This window comes from Alexandromys fortis, unplaced genomic scaffold, assembly GCF_014885135.2.
Source record: "Alexandromys fortis isolate MF-2015 unplaced genomic scaffold, M_Fortis_MF-2015_v1.1 scaffold_46, whole genome shotgun sequence".
Taxonomy (NCBI): Eukaryota; Metazoa; Chordata; class Mammalia; order Rodentia; family Cricetidae; genus Alexandromys; species Alexandromys fortis.
Genome location: NW_026067919.1, coordinates 7654368 through 7677119, shown reverse-complemented (window position 1 = coordinate 7677119; position 22752 = coordinate 7654368). Strand labels below are relative to the sequence as shown.

The following is a 22752-nucleotide window of genomic DNA, read 5'->3' as shown; positions in this document are numbered from 1 at the left end:
TAAGCCTCAGGACTCAGCTAAGATTAAGAAACCTTGACCTAACAATTATCAAAGTAGTTACAATGCAGAGATTCACATGCACGCATCTGGAGACTTATGGATCTTAACTTACCATTGTCAAGAGGCGTGTCCTCCGGCAAATCGACATCCAGCATAAGGTCATCATCCTCAAGGTCACATGACTCAAGATTATTCAGAATATCCTGTGAATAACAGCAGTAAAACACTATGACCTCACCCAAGGGATACAAATATAACTATTCGTTTTGAAAGTATCATCATATAATAACTTGGATTTATTCAACAATTATACTATAAGAATAAAATAGTTCTAATTTTTAAAAGTGTTTTTAAAACTTCATCTGTACTTATACTTTGAATTTTGGATTCCCCTGCTCAGAAAGGGGAACAGCAAGATGCAGGTGATATAAAGGGGGAAATAGAAAAACAAGAAAGGATCTTTAACTCAGGGATAGAAAGGGAAGGTAATACAGAAGCAAAAAGGTGGGAAAATAACAGTAAGCATGTTTGAAAAAGGACATAGAAAGTCACTATTTTATAATTACCTAAAATTATATATAATACATTATACAGTTTGAATGAAGTTATACCACGTGAAGTGATTAATACGCCCCACAAGAACCACAAGAACAAAAGCCCTAGTGCAAACATGAGAAACCTGAGTTGTTGGCCAAGAGTCCAAGAGACTCTCAAAACACCACAGTATATTGTTGTTGCCCTTGGTTACCTCCAAAAGTTGGAAGTAAACCCCAACTTCAAACTTAACTTAATGGTAAGTTAAGTTGAAGACAGCATGCGTCTTGAACATAGAACTCAAAGGACTTGAGCAGGAAGTTACCCGAAAGCCTCTTTCCTGAGGACGAGGTACTCCAGTACAAGGTGCCAAGGGATCTGCTACAGGAAACAAGCTGTGACGACTATGAACCACAGCAAAGCCCAGCATGGCAAGTTAAGGTACAGCTGTACCCCCCATACCCTGTGGTAACCACAAGCCATGTAATGGGGAAGGAAATCCTGGTATTGTGACCAACTATTCATACATAGTGAGATTACAGATTACAGGAGAAAGACTGCTGCCAGCTTCCTAAACCAGTATAATTCTTAATTGCATTCTAAATACTTATTCTTTTCTGTTTTGCTCTGTTTGTGTTTTCAAGACAGGGTTTCTGATGGCTGATGGACAAGAGACAGCTGCTGAGAGACAGGAATGAAAGAGAGATTAACAAAATATACCAACCTAAATATTTCAAAAATGCCTTAGCTTTAAAACAGAAGTCAAAAAATATATTTGTAAAATGGATCTTAAAAGATGTGCTGCTTTGGAGAAGCAGTTTTGCTTTTGTTTCCACAGGAAACAAGAGGCTATGGATTCGCTCCAGGTTAAGCTCCTGAAACTTGACAGGTGATATCTATCAACAAAGGTTATCACTGGTCCTCCCAGGACTTGGTCATTATTTCAAAACTTTATCAGAGACCCTAAAGATATTTCATCCACAGAAAGCAGAAAGCAGTCTGGAGTAAACAATGTACACATTCCCAAGAGCTGGGGTGCATAGTATGGATTCTTTGGCTATTTGGTAGGTTTTGGATGTTTGTTATATTTAGGGAAATATAATAGAGAATAAAAATACACTATTAATCTCAGATATTTTGCATTGGGATTTATTTTGGTATAATGATACAAATTTAAAGTTAATTTTGCTACACTGTAAATATGCTTCTATTCTTGTCTAAAGGATTTTTGTATATTGATACAAATTCAAGGTTACTGTCTTTATATTGCACATCTGTTTCGATTTTTGCTTAAGATATTACCTATACAGTTTGATAAGTATGCAATATGAAGTTTTAGTCCTTAAAATCTATTTGAGATCATAAAAAAGTACAGGCTAATAGTCACCCCTACCTATAAACCTGTTAATTAGATTTTCAAGGTAATACAGAGATATATTTCAAATAGACAGGTAATCTCAAACATCTCAAAGACCTACAGAATATGGCAATTAAAATGTTCTAAGAACTTAGACTTTTCTCGATATAAGATGCATTTGCTCCTGGCAGCATCAATTACTTCAAAGAGGAAGATGGGCATTGAAGAAACTCATTACAGAGTTTGCCTTCAATATGAAAAAACTAGTCATTTGGGAAACTGCTCATGCCTGAACTGCTTATAGTATGCTGTATAAACAGGACATGCAGGACCCACAGAAAAATGATCACTAAACTTTGTCAAAACAAGGCGGGATGGTCCTTCAGGGTTCCTACTTCACAGAAGAAACTGCCAGACATTCTGCAGGACACAGAGGGAAATGACTGATATACTGCCAATATAGGCAAAAGAGTCTTTCAAATTTCCTGCTTTGTGGAAAAGTCCATCAGCCTGTATGCTGAAGATGGATGCCCCAACGTTACAGGAGAACTCGGGGTGACTGTTCAGGGAGCCAGATATCTCTGTCATTTCTAGAGTTTTGAAAATTGCTTACAATGCATTTCCTGTTTACTTAGATAATATTATATCCTTCTGGGCTCTTTGATGGAACTGAAGACTAGATAGTTATAATCATAGTTTTCCTTAGTTATGATAAAAGATAAATTAGATATAAAACTTTAGACTAACAAAAATAGAATAAAGTATTTTATTTAATTTTGCCAAATACAAATAGACTAAATATTGTAACTATAATTCTTGCTGTATAACCTTTTAGTTATATGTAATTGTACAATGTTAATGTTAAAACCTTCCTTCTTAATTAGACAGAAAAGGGGAGATGATGGGGGATGATATTCTGTATGCTGTGAATATATGTTGCTTTATTGGTTGATAAATAAAGTTGCTTTGGCCTATGGTAGAGCAGAATATAGCTAGGTAGGAAAGCCAAACTCAATAGAGCAAAAAAGAAGGACAGAGTTGGGGCAGATGCTAGCAGTTGCCAGAGAAGCAAGATGTGAGGTAACAAGTCACAAACCATGTGGCAAATATAAAATAATAAAAATGTATTGATTTAAAAGTAAGAACAAGTCAGTAAAAAGCCTGAGCCATCTGTAAAACTTTATAATTAATATATGCCTCTGAGTGTTTAACTGGGAACTGGCGGGTAGGAGAGAAAATTCCAGTTACATGAGTGGTCAGTCTAGAAAAATATATATGCAGGCAACACTAAATAGATTCAGCAGGATACATTTCTGTGTTAATTCATGTGGATGCATATATAACAACAATGGTTACAGAAGAAGAGGCCATGAATTAGGGGAACATGACTCCTGGTAAGGAGAACAGGGAAGGGCTAATATAATTAACTTTAATTAAATATAATTAACTTTAATTAAAAATTTTAAATCATATATAATTCTCGATAAAAACCTCTGACTGTGTTAAGTCTGAGTATGTGTCAAACTAAATGACACTGGGTGTCCCAAGCTAAAAATGACAGTTAAGGCCAGAGCAACAAATTAAAGCCAATAAAGCATGGTATTCTAAGTTCAGAGCAGGGCCAAATGAGGTATACCCAAACAACAAAAGCAGTACTACCAACAATTGCTAAATGGTATCTAGCTTTCAGTACTAACAATGCTGTACATGTCACAAAAATCAAAATGGTCAGCAGTAATGGTATTTGCCTGAGTCAATCCCCAGGGCCCATAGTGTGGAAGCAGAGAAGCAACTCCCGCTAGCAGTCCTCGGGCCTACGTACATGTACTGTGGTATATATGAACAAGCACACACACACACACACACACACACACACACACACACACTCTAAATAAATGTGAAAAAGTTTACAACTAAACTATAATTGCTTTATCTGGGTGTTTTTATATAATTTTGTTTTATAATTAAAAAGTTTTTTAAATACCCTTAAAGACAGAGTATGAGCATGCTATAATGAAAAACTGACAGAATAATTATAATATAACCTCGAAGATTTACTAAAGCCTACAAGAAACTATATAAAGTAAAAGTTATATTAGCAGGGAGAGAAAGAAGTATCAACATTTAATGCTTAGCAATGAATTACATAAGCTATTTCTTGAATCTGTTTTGTCTTATACAAAGATGCTCTGTGAAATGAGAGAAGTCTAGGAGGAAATATTGGAGGGGATGAAATATGCACAGATGTCTACATATCTAAAAGAACACATACCTAGGAGAGAATAAATATACCATTCTATGAAATCGTATGTGCTTATGCCTTATTCTCTTTGGTATTTCTGTAGCATAAATATATTGTTCTTACTAGATTTATTTAAGAGTAAAACTCCATATTAAATAAAAGTTTTCCTCTCAGTGACATGTAAACCGTGGCCTTACATATGACTACAAAGCATATCACCGATAGTTTCACAAATAAAATGCTAATACATATGAAGAACACAGGGAAACAAGAATAAATGATTGTCATGAACTGAGAAGTCATGATTTGAATCAAAGAAATGTTATTGTGACTACAATACAGAAAATAGACATCAATGAGGGCTGAGAAAACAGTGCTGTGACCACTGTAGAATCCATAGGACATATGCTGGCCTGCCAGTGCTGGTGAGAACAAAGCAGTCCTGGTACACACTGGGGAGCGCAAACATAATATCAAAGTCACATGAGAAGCTAAGTCATGGTGACTTTGGAGTTAAAAACTGATGCCTACAAACTAACACGAAGTGAAGAACCAGCAGGGTTGTGGTGACACATGCCTTTAATCACATCACCTGGGAGGAAGAGGCAGGTAGATCTCCTGGTCTACAAAACAAATCCCAGGGCAGCCAGTGGTACACAGAGAAATCCTGTGTCAGAATAAAGGGGGGAGAGGAGAAGGAGGAGGAGGAGGAAGGAGGAGGAGGAGGACGAGGAGGAGGAGGAAGGAGGAGAAGAAGGAGAAGGAGGAGGAGGAGGAGGAGGAGGAGGAGAAGGAGAAGAAGAAGACGACGACAACGACGACAAAGGTGAAGAATCATTTTGATGAAACTAGAAAATAAAAGACTGACCCTCCCCCCACCCAAAAAAAAGGTCAGATAGAGTAGGAAAATAAAGAATTAATATACAGTTTTAGAACTCAGTAATTTTGATGTGCCTATTCCACCTTTGAGAAGACAAATGAATATAGAGGCCTGTTAGGCAAGACGATTTACTGCACAGGAGTCATCAACAAATTAATGAAAGCTGGAAGATGTTGAATAATGACTCTGTCTCAGAATTACCCTTTTTACTGTAACAGTCCACAGGAAAAAAGCCAAAAAAAAAAAAAAGATGAAAAAAATAAGGATGTACATTCCTCTCCATTATCTGCACAGGATAAGAAGAACTACATTTCTACAGAAAGAGAGGCCATGTGTGTGGAGAGGGGTCATAGCTGCTGCAGTCTCTCTCCCTGCACTTGGACTTAGCATCTACCTGCTCCTGCTTTTGTTTATTATCTTCACTTTTTGGTTATGTGCACATCTGTGTGCTAAGAGTGTGTGATATATGAGTGTTTGAAGTCTTTCTCCTCTGAACTCATTGTGCACATCTGTCAGAGCAGACTGACTTTGTATGTGTCCTTGTATTTTCTGATGCTGTATGTAATCGTGTCCTAATGAACTGTGTGATTGCTCTCTTGGCTGACACTGCCCTGACTGCCAGGGCTATAAATTAAGGTAGTGTAATTCTTGAAACTTCGTTAACCCTTTTCAAACTATGTAGTTTGTTTTCCCTAATGTATGTACTGACTCTGTCTCTATTCACAAAGGTTTTGGCTGGTATTACTCTAAATGCCACATCACTTAAGTGTAGAATAATGTCACCACAACATGACATCTCAGGCCCCACGAACACCACATTACTCCACTTTCTTATTTAACTCTCTTTTCATTTCTTTGTTCAACCCTGCTCTTCAGATACCCTGCGAACATTCCATTATATGTACACTTAGGTATCTTTTGAGATACTGATTTTGTTACTTCTAGTTCCTAACTAGCTATCAAGTTATAGAGACTTTTGTTTTGCTTTCTTTTGTTTTAGAGACATGGTCTCACTTTATAGAGCTGACCTGGTGTTGCTCTCCTGAGAAGTGTGGGTGCAGTGGTATATTATTTGCATTTTGACAAATAAATCTTGCCTGAAGACCAGAGACAAAGCTAAAGGCACTAGAAGTCAAGCAATGGTGAGACACACCTTTAATCCCAGGATTTGGAAGACAAAGGCAGACGGATCTCTGGGAGTTCAAGACCACCCTGGGCTACACAAGATCATTGCAGAAATAAATCCAGGTGGCAGTGATCTACACCTTTAATCCCAGTACTGGGAAGTCATCTGCCCTTAATCCCAGCACCAGGGGAATATATGATAAGAGGAGAAAGAGGTTTAGTCTGCTTAGCTTGTGGTCGTCCAGCCTTAGTAGAGGTAAGACTTTTCTAGTGGCTTCGCTGCCTTGCTATTTGGGTTTTCGGGTTGAACCCCAATTTCAGTCTCTGGGTTTATGATTCATGCTACATGTGGGAATTGCAAGGAAAAGGAAAATAAAAAATGTATATATTCACCTTGTCCTTAGAAAAATTACAAATATTAGTATTCAAAGATTCCATGAGATAGATATGCTCTATAGACGATGATGTCATTTGAAAATAAAAATTTAAATTGTTCTTTGTACCTTATTGTATTGGCAGAACTTTTGTTCAACAGGCATATGCTGCGCAAACCATTGCTACCAAAGCAGACTACATATATTAATACAACAGAGGTCTCCTAAGATTATACTGCCTGATGAACTGTAGCCATCTTAGTTTATTTAAGTACACTCTATGATATTCACCAAAAAAAAAAAAAACCACCTAACAAGATGTTCTCACAACATCTCCCCATCAGTAAGCAACAAATAAGTAAGTAAGAGTGGTGGACGCTCCATTCACTCATTGCCAAATTAGCACATTCTCAATATAACAGTGCTTTCAAACTGCTTTTGAGACCCACAAGGTAAATAAAAGCATAATGAAAGCCTGGCGTTTCTACCCCCATTTTGCATTTGTCTCCCTTATTTTAAAGCAGACTGTTCCTTGGCTCTACACAGGCAAGACGGTCACTCAAGGATAGAAATGACCCCAAGGCGGGTCTTCTCCACCTATCTCATAAGCCTCCTGGGAAGGGCCAGCCGTAACCTGGAGGTCAAGCTAGAGCAAACCAATCCAAGCCTTGTCTATGGGAGCCCAGTGATGATGGGAGCAATACCTGTACCTTTGGCTGTTTAAACTGATATGTGCTTTGGCTCTTTGCTTTTCTTCTTCAAAGAACTGGAAGAGCATCACTCTTCCTTGAACCTCTCTTTGTTGTCACCCCTTCTTACAGAGTTACGTGAAGTCCCAGAGCAAGACCATAGAAAGGTGGCATTTATAGGAGAAGCAAAGCGCTCAGAATTGTGTACAGCTCCTTCACTGTTGCTCTCTGTTTGGGCCTCTTGTGAATATTTCATCTGGTCTCCTTCTATTTGTTTGTAATCAGAAGTGGGATCAGTACCAGAATGAGTTTACTACTATTAGTTTTGCTTTATGTATTTAAAGTTCTGGTTTAACCTTTACACTGTCCTATGTTCTTGTGAATTGATCTTTACCAAGATCTAATTATTCATCCTTTTCTGTGAGTGTGCATGCAAGGAATGTTGGCTGTACACCCACCCGCCCACTGGTGTAACCAACAGAGCAGCATAAAGGCCTTTGTTTGGGAGACTAAAGAAACAGTTCATTCCAAAAAATACTTGTAAACAACTGGATGCCCAGCAAACACATAAAAAGCCAGGCATGGGGGTACACACTTACAATCCCAGCACATTGGAGATGGAAACAGGAGGATCCCTGGAGCTCAATGGCCAGCTAGCCCAGCTGAGCACCAGGTTCAGAAAGAAATCCTATCCCCCACTCTCCAAATGCAGTGAAGAGCAAGTGAAGGGGGAGAGGGAAAGAAAAACAAGAAAACACGTACACAAGCATACCACACACACACACACTACACAAGACCTTAGTTTCAAACCCATCAGTGTCTGATATTTTCAGACCATTGCTTAACAAACAGCGGTCCCTACAAACATTAGACTCTTGACACTCCTCCCCACCCCTACGTGTTTTTACTAATATTTTTAGTTAAATTTTGACGTCTTCAAGATTCAAGGAGAACTGAGACAGAATGTGGTAAGATCTACGTATTTTTCTTGATTTTACAGAAGTACACTTATGACAGAAGTGATTCCATACAAAGTGGACCCTTCATCAGCACTTACTGAGTGAAACCCTGTTAAGAGTCATATTCAATAGATGAATATCCCAGTTTGGCATGACATGCATATGAAATACAACCACTTTATTGGCGGTCTTTCCACTCAGAGCAGAAGGACAGCTCCTTTTCATGTAAACAAACTCTCCAATAGCTTTTATCTAGCCCATCAGTCACTGTCTAGCAGCTTTCTCCAGTCCAGAGCTACCTCAAGAATAACCAGCTATGCTTCTGAATCCTATTTAGACACCTATGCTTGCTCAGTAGGAAGCTCTGCCATCTGGGTCCTATATTAACCTTAATATCTCTTCTACCACAAAACAGTTAGAACTTCTAAATTAGTCACCTTCCCATTTTAATAATGATATTTCCGGACACTCATGATACAGAGCTGAAAACTAAGACAGCACCTTTCTAAAACACCTGGCTCCAGGAGTTTCTTAGTTTACCCTCCCACCAACTGCATACCTCCCAGTATTGTCACTGTGACTGTACTGTCCAGTGCTCAGGAGTAATCTTTCCCACTGGGGTGGGGGTGGTGGTCATGGACCTAAATGGCCAACATCATCACAATCAGTCCCAGAGCTCTCCATGGCTTTCATTACAGAAGATGATATCTCAAGGACTGTATACTTCATTTTTTACTAGTCTGCCTTTCACGTTCTACCCAGAAGAGCAATCTGTACAGGAATAAGATCTCAATCCTTTAGTAACAGAGCACAATGATGCTATAATTTCACAGCACAGTGACCAGAAAGTCATCCAAGAATCAAAGGGACCTATCTCATCCGCCACCTTTCAGCCTCTCTTCATAAAACACATGTTTCGGTGAATCAAGGTTGATACTCAGAGTCTACTTTTTCCTGATACCTACTACAATGATTTTTGGCACCATCTATAGTTAGGAAAATGTTACAAGGCACAGACTTCCACAGAAACTGTACTTGAGATACTAACTGCAAGGTGAAGGTTTCTAAAGGTCTTACTGGAATTTGATAATTTGGTAGAACTCAAAGAATTCAGGAAAGTGATATATTTATGATTAGAATTATGGTAAAAAAAAAATGAGCACACACCCCACCAAGAAAGAGCCACATAAGGCAAGGTCTGGGATGGTCATGAATTCAAAGCATCCATGTCTTCTCCTAATAAAGCCAGTACGTGTCATCTCCATGGCACACTGATACAAAACAACACACACAGGGCACTGTTAACAAAGATGCCACCCACGACCCAGTGTCCAGGGGCTTTTATTGGAATTGTCTTACAAAGTCAAGGCTGATTAAATTACTGTCCACATGAATGAACCCTACCTCCAGCACTTTCTCTTTATCTTCCAGAGGCCAGCCTAATAAAGGATTTAAAGCAACTCTCTTAGCAGTGTTTGCTAATTCTGGCAGAGCAGATCTCTAGGACTAAGCTACCTAATTAGCATAAACTCCAGAGACCACAATGAATTATCAAGCTGGAAATTCCAAAAATGCAGAGATTCCCACAGAGAAAAAGAGATGCAAACTGAGGTTCCAAAGCTATCCGTGACTATAAGACTGATTCTTCTAAGTCGATCCAATAAACTGTCATCCAAATAAGCAGTACAGTCAGTTCAAATATTCAGTGACTAAGAAACATCCAAAAAAAAAGTTGATGGATTACAGCAAGTTTAGACGTGAGCTGTATAACCCAGAGTGGATACAATCTTTTTTGTGGAGCATGTGAAATTTATATAGAAGCATGTTCTTTGGCCTTTTCCAAGAACCATAAAAGCATTAAAAGTAATCTCTATAGGATTTTAAGATGTAACTTTCAAAAATAGCCATAGGATATTTTTATAAAATCTTAAAAGGAGGATCTTTATAGATCCTGAATAACCTATTAGTGTGACCTGCCAATCATCAACGGTGTAGAGCAAATCATTTACCTGTATTTCATTTAGTGGAAAAATAACTTCCGTAGGCTTTTACTGATGTAAGAGATTATTTCTATGAGCCGATGCCTTAGCAGCCACATTATTTAATAAGTTAATAGCCTGCTCTGTTTCAGGTGTTACTTTTTTTATTCATCTATTTATTTCACATCCCAGCTGCAGCCTCCCCATCTCATCCTCCCCCCTCATTTCCCAATCCCCTCCTCTTCCATCTCCATCCAGGAAGGGCAGATATCTCATGAGTATCAATAAGACATGGCATATCAAGTTGCAGTACAACTAAGCATGACCCCATGTATTAAGGTTGGGCAAGGTGAACAATAAGGTTCCAGGAGCCAGTAAAAGGGTAAAAGACAGGCCCTGTTGCCACTGTTAGGAGTCCCACAAGAAGACCTAGCTACACAACTGTAACATGTATGCAGAGTGTCCAGGTGAGTCCCATGCGCATGCTCCTAGCAACAGTGGTTATGTAGCCTGAACCGGTCATCTCCTATGACCAGACTGGTGCCTGACCCAACTGTCAGCAGAAAGGCTTCAACCAGAACTGATGGAGGCAAATACAGAGACCCACAGCCAAACATTAGGCAGAGTTCCTTGCTTTAAAAGTAAAAATAACAATAAGTAAATCTAATCTTATTGAAACATGACACTAAAGTTAAACCACTGGCACCTCTATCTCTAGGAAACACTAGTGGAAAAAACCTGCTTAGGAGAAAAGCCAGGGAGAGCTGTGGCTGTTTTGGGTAAAAGACAGCACCTATAAACTTCTTAGTTCTAGTGAACCCTCTCATTCTTATACCTTCTTTTTAAACTGAGGAAGCAACAGCAAATCGCCAAGCATTTTGGATTAGAATGGATTTTTTTGTATGATGGTAAATTCCTATGGTCATAAAGGTACACTTAGGTGAACAAAAATTAAATTAGAGATGTATGACTAAAACTGTAAACTGCTAATCTTATAAAACTAATAACTTTTCATCAGCTGCTAAAAGACATTCAAGACATGCAAATTAATGGTCAATCACCCTATAATAATCAAATCTTTAATATGCTTAAAACTAAGTTTGTAGTCATACAAATATGATTCACTTAAAAAGACAGGCTTTGTCCTTCTATATATGTTTTCAAGGCTAAGCCTAAAACAAGTAACTAAAAACAAATTTTGTTTAAAATAAGACATACTTAATAGATGGTTGCCTGGTCAAATTATGCATCTATCCAATTACACACTAGTAACATCAGCAAAATAAAAAGGTTTATATTGTCTTTAGTGATAAAACTTCATTTTTCAATCAATATTTTTGTACAACATAACAAAATTTTAAAAATAACAACTTAAATATACTTGAGATGGATTGAAAGGGAAAATAAGAAAAACTGAAAACATGAAGTTTTTAGAATATATTTTCTGGGCAGACTAGAAAGATGGCTCAATGGTTAAGAGCACTGGCTACTCTTCTAGAGGACAGGGCTTCAATTCCCAGCACCCATTTGCCATCTCACAACTGTCTTAATTCCAGTTCCAGGGGATCCAACACCCTCACACAGACAAATGTGTCCATAACACAGAAAGAAAAAGTATTTTTAAAAGAATATTTTTCCTAGATAATATGGTGAAAAAAATGCAAACATAATTATATGTTTCTTAAATCCCCTTGGAGGCCAAAAGGAGTTTAACCAAAAAGACATCCAGAATGAATTAGATTATTTTGAAGTTTTCCACCTACAATTACTTTGGATAAAGCCTACGAATCTGTTACACCCAACTGTCTTCAGAATGTAGTAAGAACTAAAGTCTTTGAGTAAGTTCTTTTTCCATGGAACTGTTATGCTTTGACATTGCTCACACTTTTATCTCACCTACAGTATCAGCTGAATAGCTACTTTCAGGGAAAAATCCAACTGTTTTCTACTTCCGACTTTCTTTGATTATTTCTTAGGTAAGTTCAAATCTGTAAAACGTAATGAGTATTGCTAACTAAATGAATTTTGTATGTTTTTTAGTTTTATGCTATCCCTTGTTCTGGAAAAGATCAGACTCTGGCAAGAGAGAAAGTTAAAGGAGTCTCATGAGAGCCTATCCTCTATTAAAGGCAAATTTCATACATTATTCCAAGCTTCTCACACATAATTAATAGTGGATAAGCTTGATATCTGAAAATATGGCTGTCTATGTCCTGGACATTCTCTGCTGTCAGGTATGTAAAGATCTGTGCTCAAAGTACAATACAGGAATGCACAATATCTCTCCCTAACTAGGCAGCTATATAGAACACAGCCCCAGACGTGGCATGGCATGAGGCCCTGGAAACTTCAGTAAAACAACATTGTATCTTATCTGGAACTTAACTTTGTCAAATAGTTCTTTTGTGGAATATTTAAGATATGTTACATTTGTTTGTGCTACTGAATATTTGTTTAATGATGCAAAGATATGTTGCATTTGTTTAACTCTGTGAAGCTATGCTGTGTTGCCTGCCTAAAACACCTGATTGGTTTAATAAATAGCTAGATGGTCAATAGCTACACAGGAGAGAGAAGCAGACAGGCTGCCAGACAGAGAAGATAAATAGGTCAAGAAATCTAGACTTGAAGAAAGAAGAGCTAGAAGTGAGAAAAGGAGGAGAGAATGCCATCAAGGGCCAGCCACAAAATCATCCACAGAGAAAGAAGGGAAGACATACAGAATTAAAAAAAAAAATAAAAGGTAAGGTAAAAATGCCAGAGGCAAAACATAGAAGAGAAATGGTTTAAGTTAGAAAAGCTGGCTAGAAAGCTAAGGCCAAACATTCATGTGTTTATTTGGGAGATGATTGGCAGAGCCCCAAAGAGTAAAAAAAAAAAAAAAAACAGGAGAACCCCCCCAAAAAAACCTACAACTACATAACTCTTTACACATTTCCTTTCTAGGATTCTCTTACAGTTAAATACTAATAATGGTGCTGTTAATGCGAGTAAATGATCTGTAAAAATTTGTTACAGGGTGAGAAAACCATTCTATTGTGTTTCCTCAAATTCTATAGTCAAATTTGTTTGTTTCTCCTGTTTTAGAACCAATATTATTGTCATTGACTGTCTATTCCTTTCATGCTTTAGATATTATTTCCCATCTTTCTGTGGTGCTTCCCAGCAGGCTGAAAGGGAAACAGACTTCACAAAAGCACAGTAGCACCCTTAAAGTTAAAGGGAGGAGAAAATCACTGGGAATGACTAGTGGGACTTCTTGTAGAGAGTTTAGGAAGGCCTAGTGAATGTGTAAGGAGCAGAGTCAATGTCCTGAGTGAATGTGTGCCATGCCAAGGACCCCAATACCTTAGGTCCATGAGAACTGCCAACCTTCCTCTGGCCCACGTGTAGATGTTCACAATGTAGACAGAAACTATCAACCACAGCTTCCACTTCTGGGATTGACTGCAGTCTGAGACTGCTCCCCTACAAAGACCTTCTACAATTAATTAGATTCACTTCTTTGTTCAGGCACTTACTATAAACCCACCTCCTTATGCAGCTGTATACAGTAAACCCACCTCATCAATTCAGATGAATAAATAAAGGCACTAAATTTGCAGGCTGCTGATGCTCCTGCTGCCCTTGGAGCATTTCCACCAGAGTGAGCACAGTACAGGTGGTCCCAGTGTTCCTGTGTGCCTGTCTTTTCTTCATTCCCTTCTTGTCCCAGTCACGTCAATTCCTGAAGCCATGCAGCACATGGCAACTAACTGTAGCTGTCAATCATATAGTAGGTTGTGGCCTCAAAAATAAGCCGGAGCCAAGTTGTACTTCACTGCACTTTAAGCCTTTCAAAAATTTACTTTAATTTCTACAGGTTTACGATACTTTCACAGTGGATGATAGACTTTAGTTAACACATGCTTAATAAGCTGAAATATTAATGCATTAGTAGCATAGCTATGATGTATTTAGTGGCTGTCATAGTGGTATTAACGACTAGCACTTTGATATGCAAAGACAGAAGATAATATAAGTATCTATCTAAATTACAAAAAGGAATGTGCTCTAAGATGGCTGCTATAGCAATTTATAATTACAAAGTATTAGAAATAATCCTGATAATCATTGTTACATTGTTTATTGAATAAATATGTACCAACAAAAAATGTAGCACGAGTTCTGTTGTAATAAGAGCGGCGGGGCTGCGTCCCCAGCACCCCAGCCGCCTGCTAGCTTATGCCCCGAAATAACAACACACAAACTGTATTCTTTTAAACACTGCTTGGCCCATTATATCTAGCCTCTTCTTGGCTAACTCTCGCACCTGGACTAGCCCATTTCTAATAATGTATGTAGCATCCCAAGGTGCGCTTACCAGGAAAGATTCTAGCCTACGTCCATCCTGGGTTGGAGCTTCATCGCGTGCGTCTGCCCAGGAGAGAGGAGCATGGCGTCTCTGAGCTCACTTCCTCTTCCTCCCAGCAGTCTATTCTGTTTACTCCTCCCACCTATGTTTTAACCTATGAGACCAAGCAGTTTCTTTATTACTTAACCAATGACCTTCCTCCATCAGAGTTCCCATGAAAAAATGGGAATTTATCCCTGAAATGATACTAAATAAATACTTTAAGCAAATCAATACATAAAGAAAGCATAAAGTTAAATACAGACAGTAGCTAATGAACTTTAACATTATGGCAAATTGCTAACTACCAAGGATAGGTTGAGAACTTAAAAAAAAAAGGAAACATGAAAAGTAGTATTTAACCTATAACCTGTTAAGAATAAAGCTGAAAAGAAAGGTGTGATCCATACACGCATGCATATAGTTACATTTATAGCATATACTACGATCCTAGTATGTATACATGTTATGGTATAGGTTTCTTAGCTGAGAAGAGAGTTAAAAAGAAGAAAAATGAAGACTACAATGGACTCTGTGCTAATGGGTGGAGTTGAAGGCACAACTATGAATACTAAATAACAGATATTACACACAACTCCCACCTACTTTTAGCATGATGCTTAAAAATCAATGACATGTTAAGGTCCAAATCAGGAGCAGAAGGAGAGAGAGCACGAGCAAGGAACTCAGGACCGCAAGGGGTGCACCCACACACTGAGACAATGGGAATGTTCTATCGGGAACTCACCAAGGCCAGCTGGCCTGGGTCTGAAAAAGCCTGGGTTAAAACCGGTCTCGCTGAACATAGCAGACAATGAGGACTACTGAGACCTCAAGAACAATGGCAATGGGTTTTTGATCCTACTGCACATATTGGCTTTGTGGGAGCCTAGGCAGTTTGGATGCTCACCTTACTAGACCTGGATGGAGGTGGGTGGTCCTTGAACTTCCCACAGGGCAGGGAACCCTGATTGCTCTTTGGGCTGACGAGAGAGGGGGACTTGATTGGGGGAGGGGGCGGGAAAGGGGAGGCGGCGGTGGGGAAGAGACAGAAATCTTTAATAAATAAATAAAAAAAATAGTAAAAAAAATCAATGACATGCAAGAAGCCCATCTAGTCATTAGTTTGGGTTTCTAAATCTATTTCTAGAAATGGATATTTTACAAAACAAACCTAAAGCCTTCTGGTGCCAAAACAAGGAATGTTCAAAAGTAAGGAGGCATTCAGAAACATACAGAAGCCGGCATGAAGAAACTATTAGCAAAATCAATCTGAATAACAATACTGCTGACATACAGAGTAACACCTGTTCGTCCATAGTGACATGGATCACCTTAACCAGACAAGAAATAGAGATAGCTCTACTTTTTATTATTCCAATTAAAAAAAATCAACAGACCTAACACTGGAAAAGATGAATGTCTGCACATTCTCAAAGTAGCTGTACAAAATAAAGAGAAACAAATTTGCATTTGAAAAGTTTGGTGGGTATTATTTCAATCATCTGAACAAAGTATTATCAACAGAAGTATCAAATCAGGGAACAGCCAGAGGGGATGAAGATGAGTTTGAAATTCCCATTTACCTATTTTAAGACTGTCTCAACTTTCTGTAAGCCGTCCCTCACCTTCCCATCTACACTCGCATGACATTTCTAGTTACTGGCAGCTTGCTATTATGACACGTGATGCCTTAGAAACTCACTTGCTAAAGATGTTACGTCACAATATGCATGGAAAATACTAAACAGCAATAAACAGTAGCTGCAGTTTAGGAGTTTCTATTTACTTTTTAATTGAATGGCAATCCTTATGGGGCCTTTCATGGTATTCATTTCAATAAAGATTAAACTGAGACCTTATAACCTAAAACCGAAATGAGCAATGAGGAAAAATAAAGTACCAACCATATTCAAGAGAAGAAGCAGGAAGTAGAAGGTAAAGTGACCAGAGTGACTGAAGTAAATGAGAGGAGGTTGGAGAAAATGAAAGCCAGAGGGCAGATTCCATATTACAAGGAGTGGGAAGCCGACAGGGAGGCAACAAGTCTAACCAGCAACTCCAGGTGATCTGGCAGAACTAAGAGAATCAGAAATAATACTTGCAACTTCTGAATCTGAGGGGTGATGTTTCCATCTGTACCATCAATCCAGCATGAAATTCCTCACTTCCCAAATATCTTAGTGTTAGCACGCGGGTCATCACAATGCTGTAGTGCTCCTGTTTAATAACCTTGGCATCACAGCAAAGAGAGTCCCACACAATAAAACAAACAAGCTACAACTCATTAAAAGAAGCCAGACACAAAATAATATGTGCCCAGCTCCATTTATATACAGTTTAAGAACAGTACCATTAATCTACAGTGACAGAAGAAATATTCCAGCATCCTTTCCTCTCTTTCTCGTGGTAAGAAGTAAATTTTCTCTGGAATAAAAGGATCAATAAAAGGAACAGAAAAGAATTTTTTGAGGTGACAGAATATTTCCCATAACCATCTGGACAAGGCTACAAAAAGTCCATGGGCTGTTTGTGCTTTACTGAATGTAAATTATACACAATTACTACTAAGCATGTAAACCAACAGCCAAATTGAAGCTAGTGACTGTTTCCAAAGAGCTAGTCTGAAAGTTCGCTATTTATCCTTGACAACATAAGAACTTGCACCAAGTGTCCTTAGCACTCTTTTACTTCAAATACAAAGCAGCATCAGCTGAAGGAAACAGGAGCTGACTGGGGATGCAGCCCAGTGCTGCAGTGCTGACACAGCATGCACAGACCCTGGGCTAAATTCACAACAGGGCAGTGGGCACTCTCCTCTAACCTGCATCAGTAGTGACAACTGGTGTACAATCTAGGTACACTTCACTTATATTCACTGGGACTGGAGTTAGCATTGTTGTAAGGTCCAAGAACAGAGAGAGCATGCTAAAGCTCATTTGGAGTTAAGTTACAAAAATTAATAGGAATTATTTTAGCAAAGAAAAGGAAAATGGAAAAGCAGAAAGAGGAAGACAATGTAAATAAAAATAGTAAGATGTCAGAGTGAAATACACCAAAAACGCAAAAGCAAACTCTTTGGTTAAAAGAAAAAGACAAAATTCTTCTTAAATAAATTATTTGCTAAGGATCAAGCAAGTTTACTGTAAAAGGAAGGGAAATAAACAAATAAACTGACAAAGTATACTGATATCTGAGCAAAAAGAGGGAAAACAAAATGCATCAGCCGAAACAGAGCATCTCAACGAAGACCAAACAGTTAAGAGATGTATCATAAAGGCAAGAAAGTTGAAAATGGTCAAAGCAAAAACTAAGACCTTCCATCAAAAACAGTGAATCTACTATCAAAGAACTTAACATGCTTTGCCGATACATCCATCCTTTCTCAGACTGTCTTCCCCTTGGATCAATAAAGAAAAATATTAAAATTGGGCAAGGCGATGTAGACTTTTAAGTCCAGCACTTATGAGGCAGAGGCAAGCAGATCCCTGTGAATCTGAAGTCAGCCTGGTGTACACATAGAGTTCTGGGACAGACATGCCTCATAGTGAAACCCAGACTCAAAACGAAGCAGAGAGAAAAATCAGGAGCCACCATCTTGTTCTGCAGTCCAGTAAAGACTTGCTGCTTCCAATCATCATTCTCAAGTGCAGTAAAGAAGACAAGCACTCACGGATTTTACCACCACGGTCATCCATGTACATTCTAAACTCTGCAAAGAGGGCCTTCTGTCAGTTATGATAATGAACCTTTAAAAACAGCCTAAGTGACCTACGACTGCCTTCTACAGGACAAAATGTTGATAAGAACCTCAATTATACATTTAAAAGCTCTATTAATAAAGAACATAGTGAAGTCTTAAACTGTAACTTTGACCTAAACAGAGAAAGATACTCTGTAAATTATATATACAAACAAAGGCTTCCTTATGTATGGAAAACTTAAAAATCTCTTGGGAAATATCTGTTTTCTTCATGTCACAGGCTTATATGAATATAAAAGTCGTGCTGCCTAAAAAGACAATTAGAATGCTGTATATCTACAAACCAATTTGATTGTATGAGGATTTCTATTTTATGACCTAAATAATTACATTGAGCCATTTTAAATACACCAGCTACATTTTATTCATGTGTCATTATCCATGTGACTTATAATGTCTTGTAAAAGAGTCATGCATTATTGCCAACAGCTCTTTTAGTTCCCTCTTTCCAGAAACAGAGATTACATTTCCTATCCCCTGAGTATTTATGTGGGGCCACAGACAAGCTCTGATGATCAGGTTATGAGTGAAAGCACCCAGTGCCACTTGCAAGCCAAATTAAATGCTGCTAGACTATGACTGAAGATACTGTCTTCTTCTATCACGGAAAGAAGGGGCTTCAAAGACAAGGTCAAGCTCAAGGCCAAAGCAGCTTAGGTCACTAATCACAACTGTCCCAGAGACTGTCCAGACCTACAACAGACTTTGCAGAAACAAAGGCCAAAACCTTCCCTTATATTAAGCCACACTGAGTGGTGGTAGGATGGTAGCCCATCAACACAACATAACACAGGGTTTGCCAACAGCTAATTCCTGGTCACAGAGCAACTTCTCCACCCTCTCTGTGAAACGCTGCTGTTAAGCACCATCCCTGACCTCCCTTCACCAGTGGCACTTCTCAATACAGCAACTAAAAAATGTCTACAGGCCATGCATGCCCTTCACCTCCTTGAAAACCATGTTCTTAGGTTAACCTGACCAATGCAGTAAGCACAAATGCCTGGATGTATTGTGTGTGTGTGTGTGTGTGTGTGTGTGTGTGTGTGTGTGTGTGTACACTAAAAAAAAAGTTACATACCATATACTTGATATTTTAGTTACACATTTTAGAAGCCATTAGCAGACAGGTACAAATTCCTATTCTCAAATAAGAAAGCTCATTTCTAGGTTTAAGGTCATGTGTCCCTGTATAACAGAGTAAGAATAAAACTCCAAAAGGGCACACAAATCCATACATACTATGCTGTTCATTTCAGAGGACTCATAGCTGCCAACAGGATGGACACTCCCAATGGGTTCCAGGCCCTCTTCGTCCCACATGTACGTTCCATCAGAGCTGTCAGATGGAGAGAGTTCAAATGAAGATCCAGCTCTGTAATCCGTATCTGGTGAAACCAAGTTATTCCCAGAGGTGTGCTTTGCACATTCACTCCTGTCTTCAAATGGTTTTAAAAGAAAGAAAAAAACAGGAATTTACAAAACGGTCATTTCTCATTTCTAAAATATAAGCTCTAATAATCCAATGTATCATAACAGCATTTTGTTCAAAAACTCAAACTGTAGCTTGCTTCTAAATTCCAAATAAATGTAACAAAAAAGGAGGCAGAGTTTTAAAAATAAGCTGTTAAACATTCTGTAGCAAACATAAAACTCACTCTGCAACATTTCTTATATCCTCATTCCTTTAATATTTCCCACAATATTTATTTTATTTTGGTTTGGTTTGGTTTTGGTTTTTCAAGACAGGGTTTCTCTGTAGCTTTGGGGCCTGTCCTGGAACTAGCTCTTGTAGACCACAGTGGTCTTGAACTCACAGAGATCCACCTGCCTCTGCCTCCCAAGTGCTGAAATTAAAGGTGTGCACCGCCACAGCCTGGCAAAATACTGAATTTTAATCACTGTTCAGGAAATCCTCTCCCTCTCTGTAAACTATTTAGCCTCACAGATGCAGTCTTAACAGGAAAAAGAGTGATCTAGTCATCTTCTGTTTTAGAAGAGCTGCAGGGGTTTAGCACATCACTATAGTCAGTCCCTTGACTAGGCATGCCTTTGTACACTCCTTCAGTGTTCATCTCTCAGGATAGTCAAACAAATAACCTTCATCCCACACTTAGTACCAACATAGCCAAGTCTAAGAAGAAATGCTTAATAGGTACTCTCTCTCCTCAGTAATGAAAGTAAACAATGATTCACTGAAGTTATAAACTGCTAACCAAAAACGATCCCTAGAATAGAAAAGTATTCAACAGAATACAGCCTGTCCTCTGACTGGTATCTGCTATGGCTTTGCTCTTAGGGGAGTGCAATGATGGCTGTAGTGAATGGTCCTGTTTAACAGGGCAGGGAAGACCATCAGGAAAGCACAGCCTATACCACATAGGAATCAGCCTGAAGAAGACAGCCCCCAAAAGAACAAAGTTTGGAGAGTTTGGACTGATTCCATCCTAAACAAGGTAAAAACAGGATCAAAACAAGCCACAAGGCTGATATCCTGCTCCATTTTATCTAGACTAGTCTTCTCAGTGAAATAGCATCTTGGAAACTACCAGAAGACAACCCCAAATGTGAGCTGTGCTATGACCGCTAAGAGAAAGTACATGAATTAAGGATATTCATACTTACCAGAGACACTTATATCAATCCATTCGTCAGTTTTACTGAAGGTCTGTTCATTTTCCTTAGGAGAATCCAATCTATCCTTTGATGGTCCATTCTCATGCTTTTCTTCTTTGAGTGTAATCTCCTCTGGAGTTATCCTAGTTCTGTTGGAGTCCTCTAGGTCTATAAAGTCATCGCTGAAATCCTCACTTAGATCATTCTTATCAGAAGATGACAACGATGACAAGGAAATATCATCCACGTCATCACTCAGGTACCGCATTTTAGAATCATGCTTCACAGTCTGATCATTGTCTGTTCTATAACTTTCATTTTCAACTAGTTCATGGTCCTTGTCAATAGAGCCATCCTTTGCCAAAACTATAGCTTCTTCCTCAACACACATGTCAGCAGGTGAATTTTTATTACTATCAACTGTCACAGTCCCAGAAAATGGAGGTCGGCTAGATTTCAGTAGAGAGGGATGAACCATCCTATAACCCAACGTGGAAGATACACCTGGGCCATTGGATAAAGCCAATTTCTTTGCGCCAGCAGCATAAGGCCTATTAAAACCAAACCCCAAGTGTTCATTCCCATTGAGTACTTCTGACTGCCGAGAATTTCTCGTCAGCATACCTGACCGGAGAGGCACTCGAACGGGTAGCTGTTGGTTCTGATAAGGCTTTGTCAGGTCTACAGCTCTGTTGAAGGAATGTGATCTGGTTATAGACGAAGGCGGAAGGAATGAATTCTGAATGGAATGTGAAAAACTTTGTGACCTTACCATTTTTTCACAAGAAATAGATTTAGAATTGTCTGGGGACTGTGCCAAACTTTCTCCAGAACTGCTCCTGGTGGCACAGGAGTTCACTCTTGGCTTCTGCATGTTACCAGGTGACCGGTTCCTATAAAATGTATTTAAATGTGACTTGGCATTGACTGAAGAATATGAAGTCCTTCCTAGAAATGTGCCTTTGGTGAATTTACCCAAATTAGATGGTCCAGAAAACGATTTTGGACTTAACTCCTCTGTAGATGACAAAAACATGGTAGACGGTCTTGCTAATTTGGACGTCAACACAGAAGCACTTCTCAAACCTCCCTTTACCCCATCCCCATCAAGCGTCCCTGAAGCAGATGCATGTTGCTCAGGGTCAATTAGTTTATCATGTACGCTTTGAATACTATTAAGTTCTGCTGTATTTTGTGAACCAAGTTGGTATTTATTTGCTTGTCTCCAATTAAATGAGTGGGACAATGAACAATCAGAGCCATTATTTTTGATGTAACTTTTGACACTACTGCTCTTGGAAGCCCCTAATAAAGCCACAGTGGCCCCATTTGGCACTGGCTGCAGAGTACTTCTCACAGATTTCGTTCCATATTTTGGCAGCTTGGAACCCAAAAACGTCTTGATTTGTGTTTTTTCTTCCATGAGCTATAAGATGCATTTGTTCTTAAAACTTGACAGAATCTGTGGGGAGAAAAAAAGGAAATGTTGCTAAATACGTATAATTACATGGATATATAAATACATATTTATTAATTATATGCAGAAAATTATCCATGATTCCTATATAAAGTAAGCAAAATGTAAAAAAGAAATTTAATCTTGAAATTTTTAATAAACATAAAGACTGAAAAGAATAAAGTGTTTTGTCAACCTGTTCTTAGTAGTAGCTACTTTGAGACATTAGTGTACTAAAAAGACTGAATTCAAATTAGATTCTGCAGTAGAGTCAAGATCAAGCAGCCATGTTTGCCCTACATATCACAAGAAACAGTTACAACACCCATGCCAGACAACTGCTTTTTCTCATTTTTGATAATGGCCTTTATCACAAAATATGCTTCCA

The 22752-nt window shown here is 38.6% G+C and overlaps 1 protein-coding gene across 5 annotated transcripts in view; it reads right to left on the bottom strand.

Annotated features, from left to right (window-relative positions):
• Window positions 1-22752, bottom strand: part of Ccser2 (coiled-coil serine rich protein 2) — a 111525-nt gene that overhangs the window by 65892 nt on the left and 22881 nt on the right. For all 5 annotated transcript variants that reach the window (XM_050140710.1, XM_050140708.1, XM_050140709.1 and 2 more), the window contains exons 2-4: window positions 20918-22370; window positions 19535-19731; window positions 113-203 (exon numbers count right to left, since the gene is read on the bottom strand). In XM_050140710.1, the coding sequence (XP_049996667.1) occupies window positions 113-203; window positions 19535-19731; window positions 20918-22331 (1702 nt within the window). In that variant the 5' untranslated portion in view covers window positions 22332-22370. The remainder of the gene's footprint in view (window positions 1-112; window positions 204-19534; window positions 19732-20917; window positions 22371-22752) is intronic.